The 25,719-nt window shown below is 42.5% G+C and overlaps 1 protein-coding gene across 2 annotated transcripts in view; it reads right to left on the reverse strand.

Moving 5' to 3' along the window:
• Positions 1-25,719, reverse strand: part of SDK1 (sidekick cell adhesion molecule 1) — a 390,932-nt gene that overhangs the window by 65,109 nt on the left and 300,104 nt on the right. For both annotated transcript variants that reach the window (XM_050317843.1, XM_050317842.1), the window contains exons 24-30: positions 22,310-22,419; positions 19,718-19,868; positions 17,548-17,785; positions 11,608-11,723; positions 11,148-11,337; positions 9,223-9,321; positions 1,050-1,244 (exon numbers count right to left, since the gene is read on the reverse strand). In XM_050317843.1, coding sequence (XP_050173800.1) covers positions 1,050-1,244; positions 9,223-9,321; positions 11,148-11,337; positions 11,608-11,723; positions 17,548-17,785; positions 19,718-19,868; positions 22,310-22,419 — 1,099 coding nt within the window. The remainder of the gene's footprint in view (positions 1-1,049; positions 1,245-9,222; positions 9,322-11,147; positions 11,338-11,607; positions 11,724-17,547; positions 17,786-19,717; positions 19,869-22,309; positions 22,420-25,719) is intronic.

Here is a 25,719-nt window from a genome sequence, read left to right on the forward strand (position 1 = left end):
TATCCAGACAGCACAATGGGTCAGAGCAGCTCGTCGCACAGAACCCAGTGATGCTGGTAAAGTTACCCTGGCTGCCTTTGACTTTGTCAGCTCAAGGGACCAGATACATCCTTTGCAGTGAAACGTGGCATATGGTGCAAGACCGGAGGAAAGCCCACCCTCCTGTTCTCCACCAACATATTCACCAAAATATCCTTTTTTAGCTCTGAATTAAAAAAAAATAAAATCTTCATGCACAAGTAGAAAATGCAATTTTTCTATCTGGCAGCTCGAGAGATCTGTTCTAAAACTGGAAAAATGAGCAGTTACTTGAGCCAAAGCATTAAAAACAAGCAATGATGCAGAGCAGATCCTGTAATACCTTACATGTCTTTCACGTTTTGATACGTTTGGTATCTAAGCATCTGGTTTCATTTACAGACATGTAGAAACGCTGCCTTCAAGTAGATTCCCTTCAGAAAGGAATTTGACCGGAGATTCAGAATAGCAAACAACCATTTCACGGCTGAGGCAAGAAACAGAAAAGATCTGGGCAATCCAGATGCAAACGCTCTGCTCGAGCGTGTGGCAGTGAAAGGCCAGAGTAATTACAAACACATTAGGTCAGGGCTGAGGTACAATGGAGGAGCTGTGGAGAAATTCTGCAACACCACTGCCTCTCATTTTGCGTTCCTTAATCAATATAATTCATCCATCACTTACTTTCTTAAGATTGCAATCTTTCTAGAAAACGAGAGAGCTGGGGAAAAAAAAAAAAAGAAAAAAAAAAAAGAAAAAAAGCCATCTGACTGCAAAAGGAGTCTGCATATGGCCAATATAGCAGCTGATGGAAAAATCAATTCCAACAGCCCGGCAGGTTAGAAGAACTGTGCCTCATAAAAGTCTGTCTTGCTTTCTCAAATCATGATGTTGCTATGGTTTGGGGCAGGTTTATGGGGTGAGAAGGAGGAGGTGCACAGGCTGTGGGCTGTCATTAAAACTCCCCTAAGGGCAGCACAGGCTCCAGGGCAGGCAGGGGAAAGCTCTCAACCCACGGCTGGAAGCGTTACCTCGTTTCTCCGTGGTGATCACCGTGGCTTCCAGGGGCTCCCCCCAGCCCTGCCTGGTCTTGGCGGATGTCCTGAAGATGTAGGCTGACTCCGGGGTGAGGTCTGTGGCCGTGAACTGCCGCACCGTCGAGCCGACCTCCACCGTGGTGAACTTGTTGGGGCTGCTGCTGGCCAGGCGATAGGCGACCTGGTACCCTGCAAGCACAGCACCAGCCAGGGAGGGGAAAAAGGGTGAGCTGCTTTTACTAGCAGGGACAAAAGAGCACCAGAGCTATTAGTTTATCATAATTGCTTATCTGAGATCAGAAGAAAGTCATTTACTTCCGTTGCTGTTACAAAACTCTGCTCTACAGCAAACGCCATACCCTACGAGGGAAATCACACACAGTGGAGCTCACAAGAGTCTACAGAATATACTTGCCACCAAGCCCATTTCTCATTCCATCCTCTATACCAACAAGATGCAAAACCAGCCTAATCTTTCATAGGATACCGGTATCTTCTTGGAAATCAAAGGAACAAACAGAGCTGGTGCAATGTGTCACCTGGTTGGGGCGGTTCAAGGCAACCCTCCAGTTTCATCTTTCCACCTCAGCACATGTGTGCATGTGTGTGCAACCCCCACTCACGGGTTGTTCAGCCCTCTCACAGTTTCAGCACTGGCTCAAACTCAAGGTTCTCCAGCTGCAGCTCCAGCAGCTGGATTGCCCAAACTGTGCAGTCTTATCCACCCTCCAGTCAAGGCTTGTTCCTCCTTTCTGCACTTGCTTTTTCCTCAGCTCTCCCACGCCCTTGCAACTGTGCAAAGGGGCCAGAACTGCCAATAAAACCGCCCTTCTCCTGCCACTCAGCATCGCTGCCCTTGCCCACAGTCCAAGGAGGAGCCTGCAAGCTGTGTGGTCCTGCTTCATCCATTCAGCTCTGAATAGTCAATTCTGCTGATGCCTGTGAGTGATAACCCCTGTTCCACCCTGCCTGACAACCAGCAGCTCATATTTAGCCTGTGTTATTAATGATTCAACTGTGCAAGGAGGGCTTCCAGGGTTCTCACGCACCACTAGCAACAACTGTCCCCCAAAGAGGGTCTGCCAAATGTTCAGACCCATTCTGTAAACCCAGCAATTGAATCAGGCTCTCTCTTCTGGAGCTCGACGGTAACTTCCAGTCCAGCAGCTGACTTCCAAAATCAATTAATACCAGAACTGATGTGGGGTTTTATTGCCCGAGCTGAATGTGTGATTAAACGCTTCACAGAGTTACACGGGGCAGAGGGCAGCCAACAAATCCAAATCAAAGCAGCTGAAAACAAAACAGTCATGGCACAGTTCTGCCAACCCTCTGCTCATCTTCCGAATGACAAAAGGCATCCGCAGCACCTGAGCCATCCCTTTCTCACGGAATTAATATCCCAGCCAGACTCTGAACTCCCTCCACATTTTGGCTGTAACAAGCCCAAGGAGAGCCAAACCTGGCACGCTTCATTCAGGAAGGTCAGTGCATGAAATCCGAGGGGGTTTATCTTACCTATGGCTATTAGACAAAACTCAGTGGCATTTATTTCCCGTTGTGAATATGCAACAATTGCCACGTGCCCACTCACAGAAGAGGCCCAGAGCTCCCGCAGCCCCTGGACTGAATGCCACTTGCGTGTGGTGCACTCTGTCACAACCAGTGGAATTTAATTGGGATACAGATGGTATTAATTTTGCTGTGCTGACTCTCACAGTGCCACTGACGATGCACGAGTGCATCCTTGTCCCTTCTTCTCTGGCAGCTGCTCAGGGATGTGGGGCAACAGCCACTGCTGCTTCACATGGAACAATTTGATTGCACCAACACTTTAATAATGTTTTAACTTGGTCAGTCCTGCACTGGTCAGACAGCTGGATTTAATGATCTTTGTAGGTCCCTTCCAACTGAAATAGTCTATTCTAATCTAATCAGTAAAAAGAGGCCTGACTTTTCAGAGCTCCTGAGCATGCTTAGATCCCAGCAAAGTCTGAGGGTCTTACCCTTCCAACATTTCATTTTTCCACCTCCAAATTACCTCCTTTTATCCGTGGGACTAGCTCTTCCATTACTGGTCCAATATCTTCCACCAAAGTATTTCTGTGCCTTTAATACTGTAATATTTTGATCTTTTTTAAAGTCTACAGAAAGACAGAGAGCAATAGGGAGAAGGAACTGAAATATATGATCTTTTTTGTTTATACTGATGTGAAGAATGTGGGAATGAAAACCCCAGTGCAGGATCTTAACAAGGAGGAAAAGCAGTCAAAGAAAAGCACTGGGGAAATTTTTACAGCAGCAGGAAAGATGAAGGAAGAAGCAACTAAGATGGCTAAAGAAGCTTGATAAAGGGACATGAGACGTAAAGAATAAGACCTGGAGGGAAACAGAGAATATTAAAAGAATAGAAAAGTTGATTTATCTAGTTATTAAAAGATAAGTATGATATCTGGGACATATCCTTGTCAAGCAATTTCCTCTCTTTTCTAAACCTTTGTAAAATATAACATGTCGTTAAAATGTAAGGAGGGAATGGAAAGATAACTATTTACTGCTAAATGGTGGTACTCGTGCTGGAAAGCCAATTACAAACACACTCAGATTAGGCAGAGGAACACATATCTAGGCCATTATAATATCTTACACAAGACTGGGTCCATGGCTAGTGTAAAAACTAATTTAGCCATGAGAAAGAGGAAATCACTTGTCACAGCCTGTCTCTCTGACAGGCTCTGCAAACTCCCTTTCTATGCATCCCTGTGAAAAACAGCATCAGCCCTCACTGCCCTCTCCTACCTCTGCTGTGTTGTCTGACAGTCTGGGTAAATATCTATTTTCCTGGATACCTCAGGCAGAGTTTACACAATCAGAGCTGTCAGCTTTACAGATTTCCTAAAAAAATCAACACTTCCATGGGTCTGATTTTAAGGTAGATATCCAAGTTCTACACCTGAATTCATCTCGCTCTTATTGCTACCTACAACCCACCTGAGAGACACCCAGCACTGCATTTTGATCCCCTGCATCTCCTATTGGACAGTCTGGGACAGCCAGGATACAGACTGGCATAAAAAGCATTACTTTGACTTTTTCTGAGTGGCACAGAAGACTCAGCATTTAAACTACAGCTTGGATAATAACTGGGGCCAATGCAAGATCAAAAAGATAAAATTATTAAGTTGATGAATTCAGCAACAAGGGATGGGAGAAGAAAGGAAATGTTAAGTGAAATCAAACAAGGCAAATCAATAGAGGTAAATGGAAAGTGTTCAAAGAGAAATTAATGTATGCTTGAGGGCTGTAAGAGGCAATTGCTGTAGTGGAGGAATAAGCAGCTTCCTTCCCTTGCTAGATTATGACAATAAGATGTTGCAGATATCTTAGAGTAACAAAAAAAATAAATTAAAAAAATCAAAGGTTATGAATGAAAGTAAAATCTTTAAAAGGTGATCAGAAGAAACTTTTTTGGGAAAGGAATACCTTACAGAACATGAAGTATCTGGATGGCCAATAAGAGGAATTCATATTATTTTCTTAATTGTTTTCCCCATATAGCATCAGAGCCCAAATCTCTGCTGCTATTGGGAATGCTGCCATTCACCAGACCAAAGCATCACGAAACAAAACCCTGAAAGATCAACTCTTCAGGAGTTTATTTATTCATTGAAACTAGGCTTCTTTTTTTTTTTTTTTTTTACTTGAGCATCTTTTTAAGTACTTTTTGCACAACTGCAAGCAGTTCCACGAGCTGCACTCTCTCAGCTCAATCAATGGCAACAGTCTGAACTGCCTTGTGAAACGTTAGGTCACCGCAACACAACCGGTGGATTCCCCAAAGCAAGCGGGCAGGAGGATGCCAACACAGCGTGAATATCAAAAAGCTTTCAGGCTCATCACCACACAGAGTCTCTCAGAACTGACAGCACCCACTCGTGCAGGCCACGGCGCAGCAGAGATACAACCACTTATTAATTTGTCACACAACTCGGGGAAGGGTGAACGATCCTGGGAGGTTCCGGGCGGCGCGGTGCGGCAGCAACCCGGTTTGTTTGGCTTCCCTGCTTATCTGTTTTAGGGCCAGCAGGTGTGCAAGTGCAGCCTGGCATCAGAATAGGAATTTGCAAACATGGATTACATCCAGTTTTGGTTCTAATTCTCAGCGGAGCTCTCACACTTTTTTTTTGCCATAAGCTTCAGGTAAATGCTAAATACCAGGATACCATGAGGAATACTAACCAGGGCCTGGGAGGATGCAGGTTAAGCTCTCGTTTTCAGGGGAGGCTCACAGCTTGAAGTGCACATATGCACATTAATGCATCATTTATCTTTAATAGAATTTGAAGGAACTATGTGGGTGCTGGCTGAACTGCGTGCCGAAAAGAAGACAGAGTGAAGCCTCAGATGGTTAGTGTAACATTCCCAAAAGGAGAAAGGGAAATATCTAACAGCCTTCCACAGTAAAATATTTAAACAAACAAACAAGTGGTTTTTTTCCCTCCTGGTGCCTGCCAGTATTTCATCCTGCTAATCTCTCTCTGAAATGCTAGAGCATGTTTTTATATAGATTACAAAAATGTTAGCTGCAAAGGTGCGTGTATACTCAGAGGACAAGGCAAGCAGAGCAGGAACATTAGTTCAAAGGCTCTGAATATAAGTTGCTCTTGCAACGCAAGTGGTTTTTCTTTCCAGCCCCAAGAGTGAATAGAAGGGCACTGCACAAAATTAGTTCACTTATTTTTCCCAATGACTCCACTTCGCTGCACTTGACTGGGGTGGGGAGGGTTACAAGGTGTTTTGGAAGTTCATTATAGTAATGAGATTTAAAAGGTGAACAGGAAAAAAAAAAGAACCCAAACCCAAAAATATGCAACCTTTCCTTAGAATGCTTCATATTGAGGTTTTATCTGTTTTTGAAGCACAGCTCACTTCTTAGGAAAGATCACAGAAGTACCCAGCATGAGCAATTTTCACTTTTCTCTCTGTCATTGGCAGCTAACTACTTCCTCCAGGAACCTCAGTATTTCTACCATGGAAAAAAAATAAAAAGAGTGGGAACTGTTGAATAAAGACAATGCACTTCAAAGAGGTGGACTGCAGGAACTGGCAGGTAACACTGCCCTGGGAAGGAATTCTAAGGGAAAAGGGAATTCAGGTTAGCTGACCATTTTAAAAGAGACCAAAAAAAAAAAAAAAAAGGTACAACAATCCCAGAGGAGACAAAAGATGTTAAGAGAGAGGCCAATATGTTTGCATTCAGAGCTCCCTAATGACCTGAAAATCAAAACTGAATTGGACAAAAGTTGAAACAGGACAAAGGTCTAAGGGAGCGTATAAATAGATAGCACAGGCACGTAGGGACAAAACCAGGACAGCTAAAGGGCAAGGTGAGTTATAACCTTAAGGGCATCAAAAGCAATGAGAAAGATTTTATAAATACATTAGAAATCCAAGAGAGAGGAGGAGGAGGACAGGTCAAGCAGTGGGAAGAAAAGATGAGCACAAGACAGGTGAGGCTGATACCTCCATTCCTTCCTTTTCACACACAACAGAAAGTTGATGCTGACTAGAGACTCAACACAAATCAAAACTGACAACAATATAAGTAGGGATGTAGGCTAGAATAGAGAGTAGGTTAACAAATATCTAGTTAAGTTCGATGTAATCAAGTCAGAAAGGCCTGATGAAATTTGCCCTGCAGTGCTCATATAACTAGAGGGAGCAATCTCTGAATAATTAGCCATTCCCTTCAAGAACTTGTAGATGACAGGTGACATCCCAGAATATTACAGAAGGGCAAACAGACTACACTGCCTTTTAAAATGAGGCAAGACCAACTAGAGGAATTATGGAAAAATCTAACTCAAGTTCAATACCCAGGAAGATGCTGGAAAAAAAAAACCAGTCAATATACAAGCATCCATGAGGATAATAACGTGCTAAGGAACAGCCAATATCTGTTTGATTGGAGCAAATAATAAATATCAAATAATCTGTTTTCCATTTTGACAGTATAATTGGCCAGGTGGGAAGAATAGATATGATCCACATTGACTTTGAGTAAGGTTTTAATATGGTTGCACAGAGTCCCATCAAAAACAAACAAGAGAAACAGAACCTAAGAAAAATACTGCATATTTTGAGATGAACACTTAAAAAGAAAAAAAAAAAAAAAAAAAGTAAAAAATGTTGTTATCAATGATTTGCTAACAACCTGGGAGGATGTATTAAGTAATCTCTCATGAGACCTCATGAATGAGTCTGGTTCTAATACTTTCATTAATGGCCTGGCTGATGGAATTGCCAGTCTGCTTGCAAACTCCAAAAATGACACCAAGCTCCGAGTGGCCGTGTGCACTTTAGAGGACAAGAGTGTCATTTAAAGAGATCTTGGTAATGAAGAGAGATGGTCTGGAATCAGTGAGATGAAATTCAATAAAGGCATCTGCGAATTATCACACTTAAAGAGGAAAAGCATAATGTACTTGTAAAAAAGAAGGACTGGCTGACCTGGATGTGTACTGTGGAAAAGGGCAGGAATTAATAGCGGGACATAAACCTACTAAGTTACACCATCAGTGTAGTCAAGGACTGTATGAAGCATACTGGGATGTATTACTGGGAATGGACTGTGAAAGTCACTGGAAACAATGACAAACACTAAAATGCCAAAGATTCTTTCGGGGACACCCTCCCCCTTTCATTCCAACCCTGCATTTGTATGATTTTATCATCAACATAATGGCAACGAGTAGGACCCAGCTGAGGGGGGGATGTACTGCACAAAGAACTCTGCAAAGACAAAATAGAAGAGAGTTCCTACTCCACCAGGCTTGCAACTTCAGCAAATGAGGCTGACAAAGTGCAGCAACGTGAGAGGTTGGATCACAGTCGGGGGAGCAAAATGTCTTTTGTGCTTTCTCATCATTTCTATCAAACGATTTTTTTTCTCCTTAACCACATCCTGTGATTCAAATCCCAATCTCTGCTGAGAGCAAGTTCTAGGACACACAGTTCCTTAAAAAAAAAGCAACAAATCAAACCCACCAGACAACCTGGAAGCCAACCCTCCTTGAGCTGCAGAGAAACCCTGTGTGGATCCATCTCTGGCAGCTCACTGCTGCCAAGCTCCACACAGACTCTTCCTCGTGCTCAGAAAATCCTGCGGTGTCTGCCTTTGGATGCCATTTGATGACTTTCCTGCATCTTCAGGCGCCAGGATCACTTTGGTAAACTACACCCCTGAGCAAACACTTTGAGTTCTTGACTCAAGATTTAAGCACAATGCAGGACCAGTCCTGTATTTAAGGGATGCCACCAATGCAGGTCCCCTCTGCCCAGCAAGGGAGGCTTGAGGAAATATTGCTAAAAGCCTACACATGAACCTGAATGGTGGCAGTGCAATTAGAAGCAGAAAGGTCTGTCAGATTGAGAACTAGACAAAAACCCAAAAGCTTTTGCTTCTGTTTTTAAATTGAGAAACAAATCTTTACTCACCAGCTAGAACTAACTGTAAAATGTGCTCAGCATCACCAGAGAACACAAAATTGCTGGGTAACTATGAGCTACCTTAATTTTAGAGGCAGCAATGGATTCTTACATTATAGAAGTCTTCATGTTTTGAGTACAAGTAGCGACTGGTGAACATATTGCAAAGGTAACCCAGGAGTTATGAGAGCAGGAAGGTGAGAAGGTTTTTCACGAATTCCTGTCGTGCCTTGCTGCCTCTCATTCCCTTGATGAAAAGCCAAATATGATTTAACTCCTTGTGACCTGTCAGACAGTATTATCCAAAGGAAGCAATAAAAAGGAAGCACACATGAGACTGAAACGTTGGGCGTGCCTGGCAAGGGTGGGGAAAATCCAGGTCTCCAGGCAGTTTGCCCAACAGTCAGCCAAACAGGTTACCAACCCAAATGCAAATGGGAAGAGGGATGACATTCAAACACAGTGCCTGAATAATATCAAATTCTGGCTCAGGAAATCACAAATCATGGAGCCACACAGACTTTTCTCCTCGCCACAGTCTCGCAGCTGACACCAGCTTATTTTCTTTTCTTCAGCCAGAGGTTTGCTTATGTGCAAGGGGAAGGAAAAGTCAACAGCTGCAGCTCACTCTGGTCTCCAGCCCTCTCCTCCCAGCCCAGGGTTTGTTGCTCCATCTTACCCAGAATAATTCCATTGGGCTCCTCCGGTGGCTGCCAAACAATCCGTACAGATGTCAGCCTCACCTCGGGGAACACCAGCCTCACGGGGGGGCCAGGGGCTGGAAAGAAAAACAGAGACCATGGCAGCAAGGACTGGAGGTCAGAGGGATTACAAGTTTTCTGCTCACCCTGTACAGAATTACAGCCCAAGCAGTAGCTCCCCAGTAAGTAAATGGTTGGGAGCACCTGTACATGTACATGATATATATTTATTCTGAGGAGTCCTGTCCGTGGCCAAATGTCTCCAGCACCCAGGGATACCAAACATGACACAGAATCAGTGCACCCTACAGTGTTTTTTTACTGCACCAGGAGCTCTGAATCCTGAAGGATTTTTCTCACAGCAGCATCACTACTGGTGTAGCTGAGGACGCACTGTGAAGCAAGTCACTGAGCTGCCTTTACAGAGTTATATAGCTTAATCCACTTCATACCTGTTGGAATTGAATAATATCCCCTCTCTGTGTCATCAGCACTGGCTTTGAACTGCTTCCTGACTTAACATTTGCATCTTAAAACACTTAGATGTGAGCAGGAGAACCCGAGGCAGGTGAGATGCACATGAACACAGACTGTGCTGACCACCCCAGGTCCACAAGGTGAGGAGATGCTAATTCACACATTAGCATCCACGAAATTTCCCCTTCAGCACAAATTCCACCTGCATTACTCCTGGTGATACTTTTAATTAATTTGAGCCCAGAGGAGACACAACATATTTATGTCAGGGGTATGGAGACGGAAGAACAATTTGTTTCATTTGCCAACATGCACTTAAGGAGGGAACTGCTATAATGGGGTTATCCAAAACAAACAGTTCTAAGTATTTCTCATTACAGTCCAATATGTACATTTCATGGAGTGCTTTTTCTCTCCCTGCAGAGTTCTGCTAACAGTAATTTTTCTAATTTTTCCTTTCACAGAGAAGCCAGGTCTCCACACAGACAGTATGCTGAGAAAAAGGCTAAAAGAATCTCAGGGAGCTGCTGTCCCTGTTCTTGTCCCTTCATGTTCCTACTTCTTCCTTCCCTGCACAGAAAATGTTTTGATTAAGCCAGAGGTGGGAATGTTTTCAGTCCAACCAGATTATCTTAATGAAGTTGCTAGAAGAAACCAATGTTAATTCCTTTACTACTGAGAAAAAATTTTGATGAGAAAGAGAGACTTAAACAGAAGCCTCTCACACTGATATGAACCTATGTATTCCCCCAAAGGTAACGAAACTAAAACTAGTTTTAGCGTCCACAAAGCCAAAAATATTTTAAGAGCTGAACTAAATTTCTGTAGCATTCCTCCATCAGGAATGCTCCCACCACATCAGTGTGCCCAGGGAGCACTGGGGCAAGGGGCTTGCTTGGGTTCCTTCAATACATCCAACAGCATTGGGAAGCCTCTGAGCTTATGGGAAGTGCTGGAGGCAGCTGCAAAAGGAAGCTGGCATGATCATCTTCCAGGATCAATGTCTTTTTTTTTTGGGGGGGGGGAGAAAATGGATTACTGAAATTGCAGATTCCCTCTTTCTCCTTCAGTCCAATCAGACTCAGGTTTGTTTACTGCTTTCAATTGAAGCACTCTTTATTTTTTTAGCATGACTGAACTTCAATAGGAATTTATAATTGGGCTCTAAAGTTGTTTTCAATAGAAATTGAGAGTTCAATTTTGTAAGTTTTTTTCCTCTTCATTAGCTGCAGGGAAGGAGCTCGTGACCAATGATTTAGTGCTGAGTTATCCTATGTATGGCCTGAAGTCCTTTGGGATCCAAGCTGGAAAAAAATCCCCCCAAAATCCAAGCAGCCTTAGAGGAGTTGTCAACTACACCTGCATCACTAAAAGAAGGCAGTGCAGGACCAAATCAAATGGTTGTTTTGGTAACCTTGGAACTCACCATCATCCTTGGTTCTCTCTATCACGGCAGGAGAGCTGGGGACTCCGTCTCCGATCCGAGTGAACGCCAGCACCTGGATCTCGTACAGGACGTATTTCCGCAGGCCCGAGAGCAGGACAGACTGGGTGTGGTTCCCTCTCACTGTCTGGCTCTTTGCTTCAGAGTCGAAATCTTTTGCTTTGAAAAGGATCTGCAGAATAAATGTGGATGAAATACAGAAGGAAGAAGATCGTTACATGAGGACCGGAGAGAGCGACATGCGTTTCAGATTCCCCCTTTTCACACAATGTAAAATGAGATTATATTCACCAATCGCTCCTTTCAAAGGCAACACATTTTCTATATCTTCTCCAGCTGACTTAGGAATGATATGAATATCCAGCAGGTGAATATTACATAACAAATACAAAACCATTTCCTGGTAAAGCATGAAAAATCAAATAAATGTGAAACTCCATACCTTGTACCCCAGGATGAGACCATTCTGCTCAGACTCGGGGACTGCAGCCCATGTCAGCAGGATCTGGGTGGAACTCACAGCTTCAGCAGTGACATTCTCAGGAGGAGCAGAGGGAACTGGAATAACATGGCATTACCAAAGAGCAGAAATAGGTAAGACAGATCAGATCATTTTGCTCCATCTGCTTAGGATTCTGACAGACTCCCACAGAAGAGTATTCAGACCCAAAAGGACTGGAATACATTCTAGACAATCCCTTCTCCTCTTGCATTCATTCTATATCATCTTTATATTTCAGCCTGTCTCACAATTTCTTGCCAGTTCATCTCAGAAACGACAATGTTTGTAAAGAGCTAAACATTTAATACTTATCAGTGTCTACAGACAGACAGTAAATATTGACAGCTAAGAATAAATTTCAAGTTCTATGTATTTGCAGTAATTAGAACCAAGTTTAAATCGCTGGACTTCTCCAGAAGTCTATCTCCTAGTATTTCTTTCCCATACATTTTACTTCCCTATGCCAAAAGCTGGAAATCTTTCTGAATGGGAGTTTATCTTATAGCATGATCTGTTTTAACAAGAAGTTTTACGCCATCCTGGCTTCCTATATTATCTGAAAGGAAATTATAGCATCTCGTCTGGAGCTAGCAATAATTTCCCCCACTGGATTGCACTCCCAGTTCAGTAAGAAGTTCTTTAACCTCTGAGCCTCTTGATGATGTGAGAGCGCTCAACATTTGCAATACATCAATTACAGACGGATACATTAACACAAGGTGTATTTTCAGGGATTGATACGGTGTCAATGAGAGATGCCTATTTCATTTATGTTGCAAAATTGGCTCTTAGGAAACCAGAAACATCATTAGAACTGATGGCACAGGAACACTGTAATTTTCTCTGACTCCAGAGAAGAGCAAACTTGCATTTTCCCCATGCCATTAAAACCCTGAGAGCTGCAGAACCACACAACTGCAGCTCTTGTAGGCAAGCCTAATGGCATGTCACGTTATGCAAGCAGGATTTGAGGCTATTTTTAAGAGTTCACATTTTATGCTGCCCTTTCGCATTCTTTCCCCGTGGCATTTTCCAACATCTGAAGGGTACAATCTTTTCTAAAGCCTGATACACCTGTCAGACCTCAAGAGAACATTCACCAAGTTATGTTACACAAGCGCTTAGGGACAGTAAGGCTTGATTAGGGCCTGAATCTGTCACAAAAAAAGGAGCCCAAGTCTCTGCTGAAAGGAAGGCTTTCCTGGCTGTCCAAATGAAAGAACAGATCTGCTGTTTTGCAGGCGAGCTCCTGAAGCTCCTAGCAACATGAATGAGATAATGAGTATGACACCAGAATTAATATAAATTGAAACCTCTTCCCCCCCCTCAAAAATGTACCACTCCCACCCTTGTGCACTCAAACTTAACAGCAGAGATAGTAATTTCTGAAACAATTTCCCCGTTAGCAGTTATCTGGGACGTGAGAAACAGAGCACCATCACACAACACTGCAGCAAAATCCAATTTTTTTTTTCCCCTCCAACACTGAAGTGACTTTTTTTTTTAAATCTTTTCCTAGATTTATCCCCCACAAGGATATAATTATGTTTAAGGAAAATAGATTGCCAGGAGCCATGAGTGTCTTTGGATAGCTGCCATAACTTTATCTGTAGATCTTCACAAAGAGCTACTCCCACATGAATCACTTCTGGAGAGAGAAAGGGTGGAGGTGGGTTGCAGGGAACCAGGATGTGTAGAGGAAAGAAGCCCTTTCCAGCCACGTTTATTTTTATTTTATCTGTTTCGAAGCCTTTCAAGAGAGAAAAAAAAGTTACTTTATTTTACAAATACTTCTTTTCCTCTTTGATCAGCAGCCATGAGCTGTCCTGAATTCACAGAAGGTGGAGGCTGTGCCCAGGCTGGCCCTGACTGCACCCTCCCTTTGAGGTGGGTATGATCAGGCTGCTGGCAGGGGCACTCAAAAGCTGACAAAGGAGAGAACAGTCTGTCTGAAGGTTCATTAGCCCAGACTCTGCTCAATTCCCAGTGACAGAGCAGCTAAATGTCCCCTATCCTGGAAGGGAATCTAAATCCAGTGCCTAAATGGCAAAAATCCGTGCATTCACTGAGTGTCCTTTAACTCTTCAGTTCTCATATCAGCGTTGAGGATTTTATTCTAATATGTATGGATGAATTCAGGACCTGCAAATGATTTTATGGATCTTATTGTTGCCAGTCTTTTATCAAGTAACAGACTTTGATCGACCCTTTAAGAATGAATTGAAATGTAACCTTCATTTCTCTGACCCCTCTCCTCTCTCAGGAAACCACGATTCAAAGAAATGATAGTTTGCTAAGACTAATTAGTGAGTGAGGTGCATAATCCCTCTTTCCTCTGCAAGCTCCCTCCTCTAACGCTGGTTTCCTTAACTGTTGCACTGAAGACTTTGTTATAAGCTCCAAAGCTGAGTTCTCATTAGTAACCTGCAAGAATAATACAGAAGCCAAGCAACAGTGTCCAAAAAAAAAAAAAAAAAAATCCCAGAGCTTTAACAAAATGAACCGGAAACGCCGAAACTAAATGATGAGCTAATCCAGCAAACTGCCAGCTGCACGGTGCACTTCTGAAGATCAAACGTAGGAAATTAGAGAGTTACTGGCACTTTGCACTGCAACTTCAATAAGAGCTCAAGTTTTAAGGTTATCCATGTTGGCATCTAAGATCACGCATCCTCTTTCTACATCTGACATAGCCACATTTGATGTATAGCAAATTATGTCGTTTTATGTCTCTAACTGGGCCAAAAGCAGCTTTTAATAAGCTAGTCTGTATTCTGGCTTTCTAAGAAAGCTACAGAGCGTGATGCAGTGGTTTTCTCCATTTTTGCAGCTCATTTTACCTGCACATCCCTCACTCTTTTTGAAAGCAAGAATTAGAGCAGCGCATTGTACCTCCGACGTCAATTAAGAAGTGCAAACTTCCAGCAAGGTACGTGGCAAAAGCAGCGTAGCCACAGCACACATCCATTTTGCCCATAAAATTAGATATTGCAGGCCAAATCCTCAGCTTGTACAAACTGACAAATTCCCACAGTGACACTGGGCCGCATCTGAATTATCAGGCGATGCTTTATCACAGCACAGTAAGTGCTTGGTGAAGGTCAGTCTCCAAAGCACCAGGAGATTGATCCTTGCCATGGATGTGTGACCGTGCTCCTAGAGTAGCTCATCCTGTAAGACAAGTATACACATTCATGTAGCTGAATATTAAGAGCACAAAAAATCTATTAAGGCACTGGGTTAGGTGTATTCGAGATGAATTTTTTGTGAGCAAGAGGGTCTGTAAGAGGAAGCAGCCCTGCCAAGGTTGTTCTAATACATCAGATGTCTTTGCATTTTCTTGCTTCCCTACTATTGTTGTCAATTTATTGAGTGGAATCTGAGCTTGTTACTCTGCAGTTATTTTACACTGTAAAATTTAATGAGCTATTTAATTCCTAACAGTATAAAAAACATTTTGGTTTGACAAAACCCATCCTGTTTAAAAATCCTAATTCATCTCCCTCCATCTTCAGTTGCTTGCAGTCCTATCTCAGATTTTCACTTTAGGGTTTTCCAACTGTTTTTCAAGCCTGGGTTACCAAAGCCTACAGGATTATTTATTCTCTCATGTGTTTTATATTCAAGAGCTTCAGGAACCAGTGAGTACCTGTAATGACACACTCCACTATTGTTGGCATGTGTGCTCAGCTATTAGTGATGGGATTGCACAACCTAAAACAAACAGAAGTGCTCAAGTACAGCTTTATTTTCAATAAGGATTTTGAACTTCAGTGGCTGCACTGTCATCAGGTACCATGACCTGGTTTAGTGCCCAGGTTTTAACTCCTGAGCTCCTTGGACAATGTCAAATAGAACTGTGAGTTCTGTCAATGAACCACCACACAATCCTGGCCAAGGCTCCTCTGGCCAGCTGTGAGGGATGTTTACAATCCACAGCACCAGTGCAATCAACTTCCCTGACTTTGTATCTAAAAAACAGAAACAGAAATATTTAGGACACCTGCTTTTGAAGTGCTTTGAAAACATAACCGATAAATAGAATTTTTCTTATAGTTCAGAAGACAGACCTAAAACTGCTTTGACCTTTCTCTCCGGCTTTAAATATCTTTTATTTGCATTTCAACCCCATTTGACTGTGCATACAGGTTAATTCCAGATTCCCTGAAGTGCTCTCATACAGCCTGCTGCTATGCCAGCGTGTCTTGTATATTCTAAATCTAAGAAGATACAGCCAAAAGTCTGAGCCCTGACTTGCTCTGTGCAGGGAATCAGATGTCAGTATCAAAGAAAACACTTGGAAAAAACCAAACGAGTCCTTACACCCAAATCACAGCTTTGTGCTATTTTGATCCCGGTTTCTCTGTGCCTCCTACAATCGGTTTCAAGTCAACCTTCTCTTAATACTGCCAGAGAAAATGCCAAATCCACGAGTAACCTCTGATCTTTAGATGCTGAGCAGGAGCACTGTAATCCTAAGGTTTTATGAAATGACTTAATCTCAGTATTTACTACATTTCAAAAGAAGTGTTTGAAGAGCAGGGGAAAGGAGAAAGTGGAGGATGCGATATCTTTTTATTATGTCACACAACACTTCAGAACTGTTTTTCCTGGGCCGTGCTATCTCTAACTCCAGCACAAGCCTTGTTTAAAATACCTCTGGCAACAGCTTTCCAATTACTACTTCCCAAAAAGCTGCACTTTAATGGAGGGGGATGACTTTGTTTAGCCTTCTCTCTGGCTGGTTCAAAGGCGAGTTATCTGAACCAGCAGACCAAATCCTGCCGTGTGTGCTCATGCTTCCCACCAAGTAACACTGTGTACTACCCAGTGCACAGACATGCATATTTAAGGGGAGGGCATGCATAGGATTAAATCCCAAAACTTTTTTAATGAGGAAAAATAGGGAAAAAATAACAAGAAAAAAATATTGGTGTTGAATCTTGCATAAACCCGGGTCACAAAGAGCTGCCACTATTAAACTTTTAAACCATATATGTCACCTACTTTGTTAGTTACTTGAAATATAAATTTTAATTTCCCAGATGCACATAGGGCAGGTTTGGAATTAGGTTTTGTGGAAGTCAACTGCTAGAGAGCAGCTTTTCAACATCTGCCTTTATTGTTGCTACTCAAGCAAACAGCAATTTACTGTTTCCTGAGAGTGACTGTTTCCTTCTGATATTTGAAGTCTTTGTGCTTGCCTGGACAATTCAGCTTGACAATACAGTCCTTTTGCTCTAGGACTATAAGCAGGTTATATCTATAAAGCCTTGTACACACAATTTTGGAAGGCAGGTTTGAAAACATGCCATCCAAATCTCCGATAATTATTTCATTCCTGTCTGTGTAATCATCTCTCTGAAGTGACTTGTGCCCTTTTAGAAATATTTGATGCTTGAAATGAAACTTCAGGTGACCACAGCTGTGAGAAAATCTGCCTCAGCTTAGAAGCAGAGAGGAAAGAGGGAAAATTAGGGGCAATGGGGTACTGGGGAGGAAGCAACCTCAACCAGAGAAGTTGGTACACAAGCTTCTCCTTGTCTTGTCCATGCTGCTGCCAGACTGGGGCAGAGGAATGAGGAGAGGTTGCTTCGTTTGTTTTAAATGAATAACCTGCAGGTTTGTGCACGAAAGAAGGGTAGGAATGAAAAATAAATAACTCCTTGAAATGTCTGTATGTCTTTTTGTCTTTAGTGCATCTAGAGATTGTGTTTTTTTAATTTCACTTTTGATTTAATGGATCAGCAAGCAAAAAAAAACCCTGCCCAAAAACAAAACACCAAACCAAAAAAATTGATTAAAAGCTGAACAAAAAGGCAGAAAAGTGGTTGAATTCTCAGGTGTGTCTGTCCCAGAAGATGTGCTGCTCTGACTCACCAGACTCCCGGGTACGGCCCCTCACGACTTCGCTCCACGGCCCTGCCCCGATGGCGTTGAAGGCCTGGATCTGCAGCTCATACTCTGTCCACTCCTCCAGGTCTTCCACCGTGTACTCTCTCTCCAGTCTGTCATTGACAACCTTCGTCAGCACAGGGGACTGCAGGTCCACACGCCAGAACCTGATCCTGTACCCCACTGACTCCGGATTGCCGTTGTACTGCGTGTCAGGGAGGGGCTGGAAATGGCAAAGACAAACACAATATTCCTCTCAGAACGCATTGCCAGGGCTTTCCAAACTATCCTCCAAGGCTGCCTGGACTCGTGTACGGCCACAGGAAGGCAAAAAATATCAAGAGGTTGATTTTCTGCTGTATGTTTCATGACCTCTATGTTTCTGTGCTGCTTGAAATTTTTCTTTTAATTTTTACCTTCATTTTGAGCCAAACAGATAGGCTCACAAAACCCAGCCATTTGCTGTGGGTGTATCAACACAGATGATATGAATACAATATATTTCAGAGCTTTGTGATTAATTATGGAAATGAATGATAAATTGCTGAAGCATGTGACAAATTCATTTATCGTACTTTTTTTCTTTCTTTTTTTTTTTTTTTTTTACTGACTCCCTGCCTACTCATTTATCAGCAGAGATTCATTCTAGTATTCTAACTCCCCAAGCAATTTCAGAGATTAAAATATGAAATAATTAGCCTACTTCACAAAGTTTAGAGTTTTTCTGCTGTAAAACTAACTACATGATGCCACGGATGGCTGAGATTCAGTTCTGATTCACTGGGAAAGCTGGATACACATTAACATTTCACAGCTTAGAAGACTGTACCCTGCAGGCAAGCAGGGCTAGAAACGTGACCCTTATTCTGTAGGAAGGGAGGAATTCCTGGCTCCCAGGGGGACACAAATTCACCTGCAGGTCTTGAAATAAAAGAGATTAAACACTTTCAAATATTGATGTTATTAAGCATGAAAATGGTTTATCAGGTCATTTTTAACCGTGGTTGTTGTTCCTCCTGAACCCTGCACAGTTTGACTAAAGAAAAACAGCCTTCCACGTAGCACAGTCTTTAACGTTTTAAAGTCTCTTTTAAATGTTTTAAAGTCAAGGCCGTCTCTTAAAACAACCTTGAATTAATTTTAGTGGGAGATACGTAGGTCTGGATACAGAACCCAAGGTACAACGTAAGCATATTATCCACACAAAAGCCACCAGAGAGTTCGGTGTGTCCTGTCAAAGGAATTGCAATGGCTCTTCTATGGATAGTGAGGTGACACCTTCAAGTTTGGTATTTTGGTCTTGCAAGATTCAGAATTAAGTGCAGTGTCCTGTTGAGAAACTGGAATTATTCCTTTCTGAGCAGGAGAAAAAAGCCCTCTTGCTTCCAGCCTGATTTTGACTTCCAGCCATAATGAGTTTATGCATGGAAAAGCTAACATTTGGGCAAAAGGAAACCTGTGCTTCATCAACTTCACACCACAGTAACCCCAGGGGAAAATTCTGCCTAACAGGGGTGAAGAAAAACCATTCTGGAGCAGGTTAATTGCCAAGTAAATCCCAACGTGGCAGCTCAGCAGGTAACTGAAACAGCCAAAGGGGCACAAGGATGTCAGCAATCACTGCATCTTCCCAATTAATCATTCATTTCTGCATTTTTTTGCCCACAATTCCCCACCCTTTCAAACAAATACAATCTTCCTAGAGGGGTGTAACGTGCCAGCTTTGCTGCTGTTGGACCCCAGCTCTCCGTACCACAGGACGGCTGCCAACGGCCAGGATGCACCTTCTGGGGACCGTTTTGTACAGAGCAAACGCAGCCCTGGAGAGCTGCAAATTGGCCCAAGTGTTACGTTCCTGCCCCACATGCTGACCCAGTCAGTGGCACTGGAGAGCCTCAAAGCCAAGCTTTCACATCCAGGCGCGTATTCCCCTGATGAGGCGGCAGGAACAGCGGCAGTAGGCAATTTATTTGATTAATAAGGCACTTAAGGTAAGCCTCCGATTTCCGACTATTCAGAGAAAGGAAATAGTTTTGCTGTTGCTCCTCGTGCTGGATGCAAGGAGGAGACGCTCTGGAGTGCCCACATGGGAAGCAGCCGCATCCCAAACCCTGATACCCGCTCCCCTCCATCCCTGTCCCCCTGTGCTGCTCACCACCCATCGCAGCCACAGGCTGGTCTCGCTGGCCGTGCGCACGGTGACGCTCCCGGGGGACACATCCGGAGGGGCCTGCAGCGTCTGGATGACCCTGGAGGGCTGGCTCAGGGGGCTGGCACCCACCACGTTCACCTGCCTCATCCGGAACCTGGAGCGGAGCAGAGACGCAGCGTGTGCTGTAAGACCTCAGCCAAGCATTTCCCATTTCCAGGATGAGGGAAAAGATGGGAGAATACAAATTAGGGCTCTCCACAACGTTCCGCAAAGGTCGCTGCACGCGGGGTCCCCTTTGCATTCGCCGCTGAAAGCTTTATGGTAACTGCTCTCAGATCCTCTCAGGTATTTAAAAAATGAAAATGAGATTAGCTTAGGGTCTATTAGAAACTTAGGTATTTGTGTGAGAAATTTATGTTAATTATACCGGGCCTGATGAGCTTATGCTGGCAGTAAGTGATTTTCTCTTGCGATGCTTACACAATACATTCAGAAAGGTATTAAAATATCAAACTTTGGATAGTCTCATTCCCTGTCAATATAAAGAATATTCTAGTGATAACATTTCCCCTCAATTACTCATTGAAAGAGGCTGATTTATCCCCGTGCTGCATATTCAGCCTTCCTGCACAAGAAAGATTAAGTTATTTAATATGGATATGCATCTTTAAAAAATACCCTGTCTGCTTGAAACCATCTCTCCTACAATAGAAATCCCCTATTGGGTCACAGAAGATTTAGGGAAATCTCCTTTACAGGCAGCACCAAGTAATTAAGATGTGCTGTACATTTCAGATACTCTCACCAGTCACAAGCAATTGGAAGTACCCAGCACTTGCACATAAACTTGACCTGTTCATACATACTAAACACTTAATTTTTAGACCTGATGACTGAGCTTGGGAAAAGAATGAGCTAGTTAACACAGCAGTGTCTATTCACCTGCTCTGATCTCCCTACAAAGTGCACTAAAGGAAACATATTAAACAAATACTGTCCTGATTTCATACTCAAACACTGGCCTGAAATATAGGAAAGAAGATGGTCTGTAAAGATGGGTCTGATAATCAGCTCTCCTGGTGTCTTTCCTCAGTGAGCAACGACTTAAGCTGACCAGGGGACAACAAATCCATTTGGCAACAACTTTCTAGGTTTCAAAAATCTGTATAAAATTGCTGAACACTGAAGCAAACCCCAAAAAGCTCCCATCTGCACCTTCATGAGAGAAAAAAACCAGGTAAAATTCAAGGACCTGCTTTACAATGAAAAAATTGAAATACAGTTCTCCTCTCAGAGAAGAACTGGATGTGTGAAAGATCTCAGCATAATCTGGATCCCTCCAGAATTTAATGAATACAAGAGAGAAATGAAATGTTGGAATAAGATTAAACCAAAAACTTTAACAACAGAAAAAAAACCAATTCCCCCAATCTCTCATATACTTCCTCATTACTTTCTATCCTAAAGACATTTCTCCATACACCTGGCTGGGTGTGCAAGTCTTCCTTACTCTTCATGGACAGTGAACCTTGAACTCTGGTACAACCTGCACTTTACTGCTTTCAGCCTTAAGGATCCACCTTTATGAGGAGAGCAAAATCCTCTTAACCTGAAGATAAATTTTCCTAAACCTCTGCACCAGAAACCTCTGGCCAAGCTCTAAAAAAATTTTCAAAGAGCTCTCAGTGAAACGTTTAGCTCTGGAAGATGAGGTTTAAAACACTTCAGTGGAGAGTTAGTGAGGAATTCAGTGTGCTCTTACATTTGTGACTAAGAGAAGAAAATTAGCCAGTTGTAAATTGGATCAGTTGTAAATTATATGAGCTCTACTTGGTTGCACCTACTACCAGCTTACAACAGCACATGGGTTAGTTAACAGGCCCTTCAGCCAGCACAAAATGGACAAGTTTCTAGTAAGCTGATTTAACACTTGCCACTAGATCCTTGCAACCAGCCTTTACATTAGCAAGCTGGTTCATGGAAGTATTTTTCATTAGGATTGAGTACCTCAAATTCTCCAGTCTTGTCTATAGTACAGCAATGCATGGCTTGGATTGAATTGATTTAAAAATCAATCTTGTTTAACTGGGGTGCACCCATAATGCAGATCCACTTCAATCACTTTAAGCATTGCGTATATCTATTAAGCTTAACTTGGTAAATTCTTATAAACAAAGGTTTCATCTAACTGATGTTACCAAATTAGGTTAAATCAATAAAATGCTGTTTAAACTGATGTAAATATGTAATTACAGGTTTTCAGCAGCTTAACTACAATTGATTTGTCACTGGCTGATGTTACACTGGTGTTCTCTTCAAAGGAGGGAAGTCATAGGACAGCAGTTACTCCTAAAACCATTTCACTGTGCACTTGAATTTCTTTTTTAATGTTATGAACTGCATTGTATGCAAATTACAATTAACAACATCAGATTAGCAATTTCAAGTATAAACTATGAAAACAGCAAACCTTTTCCCTTTTGTTCAGATTATAAAACCCAGTCAGCTGTTTCTGATTAGGAAAGCTCTTCCATGCTGCTATTTACTTTTTTTTTTTTTTTTTAAATGTTGCAGCTAATTACCTGCTGTTCTTACCTGTAATGAGTGTAAGGAGTAAGGTTTGGTACCTCCAGCATCTGAGCATCAGGTTCATTCTCCACCTCATGAAGGTTCACCCATTCTTCCTCATCACCCAGCACACCAACCTGTACAAGGTAAGAAGGAATACAGAGCAGATATATATTTATATATATAAATAAATATCTATAACCTCTTTTACAATGCATGTCATCACAGCAGTAGAAGCACAAATGCTGTTAAACACACACTATCCAGTTAACACTGATTTCTTATATGACAAGGCACTAGTTGTAAAGAGAAAACACAGCTAAGTTAGCCAACTTTCCTTGTACCTGTTGGGACTTCACTGGGACCTGTGATAAGATCTATTCCAGAAAAACACCATGAGAGTGGTAATACCCTGTTCAATTTTGCTGCCACAATACAAAAGTATCAAGTAGTAATATAAGAAAATGAAAAATAGCCTTGATAATAACTTGCAGGAACTGATGCATACTAAATAAGTCTCAATGGAGGCAAAATTCCATGGAAATGAAGACAGAGAAACAAGAACAAAGTCAAAGAACAAAAGTGTTTTAACCTCATCTGCTGCTCTGCACTTAGACCAGACTTTTCCATGTGCAATCCTTTGTATTAATTAATCACAACATGTTGCCCAACATGGTCCCTCAGCTCCAGCAGTGTTAGAAGGGACTAAATGGTGATGAGAATTGAGCATTGCTTTCCATGCAGCTTCCTGGAGATTAAATGAAGATGAATCAGGGCTTAAAAGGAAGCCAGTAAAGCATGAGAGAAAGGCCAGAGCCTGACCTGGGACTCTGGAACGTGACAGCACCCATGGGCAGGGTTGTGTGCCCCAGAGCCACAGGAGGAGCGCAGAGAATGGGTGAAGATTGCTGGGCTTCACTGTGGAGATTCCCAGGGCAGCTCAGGCAATGCTATAATTCCCTAGCTCCCTGCTATAATGCCATAACACACCTGAGAATTCACCACTTTTCTGCCCTTTTGTTCAGCTTTTCTGCCACAAAGAGCAGTACCTGTGCCCGATTCCCTTGTCCCGGTATCCACAGTCAAGGGCTGAAGGATATGAGAGGGTACATGGGCAGTTATTCCCTTCAGTGTCTATTTGCAGATCTGATATCCATGAAGATGCCCTATCCTTTTTCAACCTGCTGACACTATCCATTCCCACAGACTGCTGTGGCAACAAATTCCAGAAGCTCTCAACCCACTGTGTAAAGAGCTATTTCCTTTAATCTTTTTTAAACAGATCCCTTACGAGTTCTGTATAAAAGTTACAGCCACAGACACTGTCAAAGCACTCGATAGGCACCATAGCCCAAAGTATCTCACATACCCCAAGTACTTCAAATAGAAAATTAGGTTTCATTCACTCATTTTTTTTTCCCCTTCAGGAGAAGCAGGCTGATTTATTTATAGATGTTTTAGTTCTTCACTCACCCAGGACTTGATGTGCTGCATATTTATGTTTGTGCATGAAGAAAGGACACAAAGAAAATTAGGCCAAAGTAATAAGTTCTGCACTGCACTGTGGGAAGAAGCCTCTGTGATCTTCCCAGCAGAGCACTGCTGTCATGGAAGGATGTTGCTGAACAGGTCTTGATGGGCCTTTCAGTCTTGTTGGTGATCAAGGTCACTGCCACACAGCAAACAACATATAAAATAGATGGTAGTGAGGATTATGGACCTCTTAAAATTCCCCATCCTAACTGAGCTCCATAAATTGTACTAAAGCTCATGGATGCAGAAACTTGAGAGAAACAAGTTGAGACAGGTCTGAATGGTAAAACAGAACATCCCTAAACTGAAGCCAGAGAAGAAAGAGATGATAAAGAGAACTAAAAAAAGCCCAAGAACCTACACGAACAAAGAAAGGATGAGAGGGTTCAGTTCAGTCAAAGAAACAGAGAACCCTCCTTATTAAATGAGTTTTCTATTAATACTGTAGAAAGTCTACAGTAAATGCTTACTTTTGCAAATCTTCCACTTAACAGCATCACCTCCAAGGGCTGCAGTAATTATGTAGCAACAATCCACGGCACTCTGGAGGCTGCAAATAATCTCCAGTGGTGACTAAGTCGCCTTTTTATATTCTAAGAGCAGTAAGAGCTTTTCAAAATATTTCTTGAATAAAAGAAAAGAACAAAAAAAAAGGCAAAACCTCCAAAAAGGCACCCAGGTTGCAGTTGCTGTGCAGCAGCAGGCAGGTCATTAATACACATTAAGGACCACAGGGCTGTGTGAACACCTGACTGACTCAAGAGTGAGACAAGTCCTAACCCCTGCCTGGTTTGCAGAGAGGCATTTACAGGCAAGCTGGAAAGGTGGAAATACTGAGGATCTTGTGCTGTTTGAGAAGCAGGACTCTGGCAAGCACCTCAGAAGCCACCCAGGAGGCAGATTTCTGGGATGAGGGGTGCAGCCTATGAGGAAATGGCAGATTCCAACCAAGCCCAGAAAGTTGGTTGTTCCCAAGCTCAGGAACCAGCTGATAACAATTGGCCAATACCTGTGCTGGGACGTTTGGGGACTGTGGGCAAAGTGGCAGCAGAGACAGTCCCAAATTAACCACTTTTAGACTCATTTTCAAAATAGCTGCAGAGAGGCAGCAGAAAAACCAACCAGAGGCATAGTTCTGTGATTTCGGAAAAGATTTTAAGAAAAATACATCAGGAACCTGCTTTAGTTACAATAATACCTTGTAATGTTCCCTGGATCTGCCACCAGCATTTGGGAAATTAACTGCTATTGAAATCAGTAGCATATTTTATATATTTTATATTTTTTGTGGGGAATTTTTTTCAAAGCAAGAGGAATGAATGGTTAATAGCTGTAGAGCAGCTTGGTGAACAGCCTGTGGACTTCTGCATGACCTCTGACTTGTGTGGCCAAGCAATTCTAGGTCCCTGTTACTCAAAAGAAGTTTCACTTATTTATTTTATATATATATATATATATATATTCTCAAGTGAATCTTGGAAGAAAAGCTTCAGTGATGGACTTTTGTGTTTTTAACTTCCCCGAGATCTGTAGTAGATTCCAAGTTTCAAGCTCTGGAAGGGAAAGGAAATTATTTTTTTGCTGAAACACTCTGATGTCAGATCAGAGGAAACGTATCAGTTTCAAGAATCCGAGTACAAAGGGATTCCCACGGGGCAAAAAGAACCACGGGCAGTGGTAGGGATAAAAGAGTCCTTTGAGGGGCAAGAGAGCCCACTCTGAGCAGCTCTGCATAAAATCAAGTGAAGTTAAAGGCTTCTTTCTTGTAGCTGTTTTTTTGGATAACAGTGTGTGCAAACTTCAGAGAAGGATCGTGTTTGTTGACAGACGCACACGTATTCGTGGGTGCATTGTTTTGGGAGGCAGATGAGACACCAACTGCTTTTCTGTTACCACCAGCATAA

Source organism: Myiozetetes cayanensis, unplaced genomic scaffold, assembly GCF_022539395.1.
Source record: "Myiozetetes cayanensis isolate MyiCay16 unplaced genomic scaffold, myiCay2020 scf20-37, whole genome shotgun sequence".
Lineage (NCBI taxonomy): Eukaryota > Metazoa > Chordata > Aves > Passeriformes > Tyrannidae > Myiozetetes > Myiozetetes cayanensis.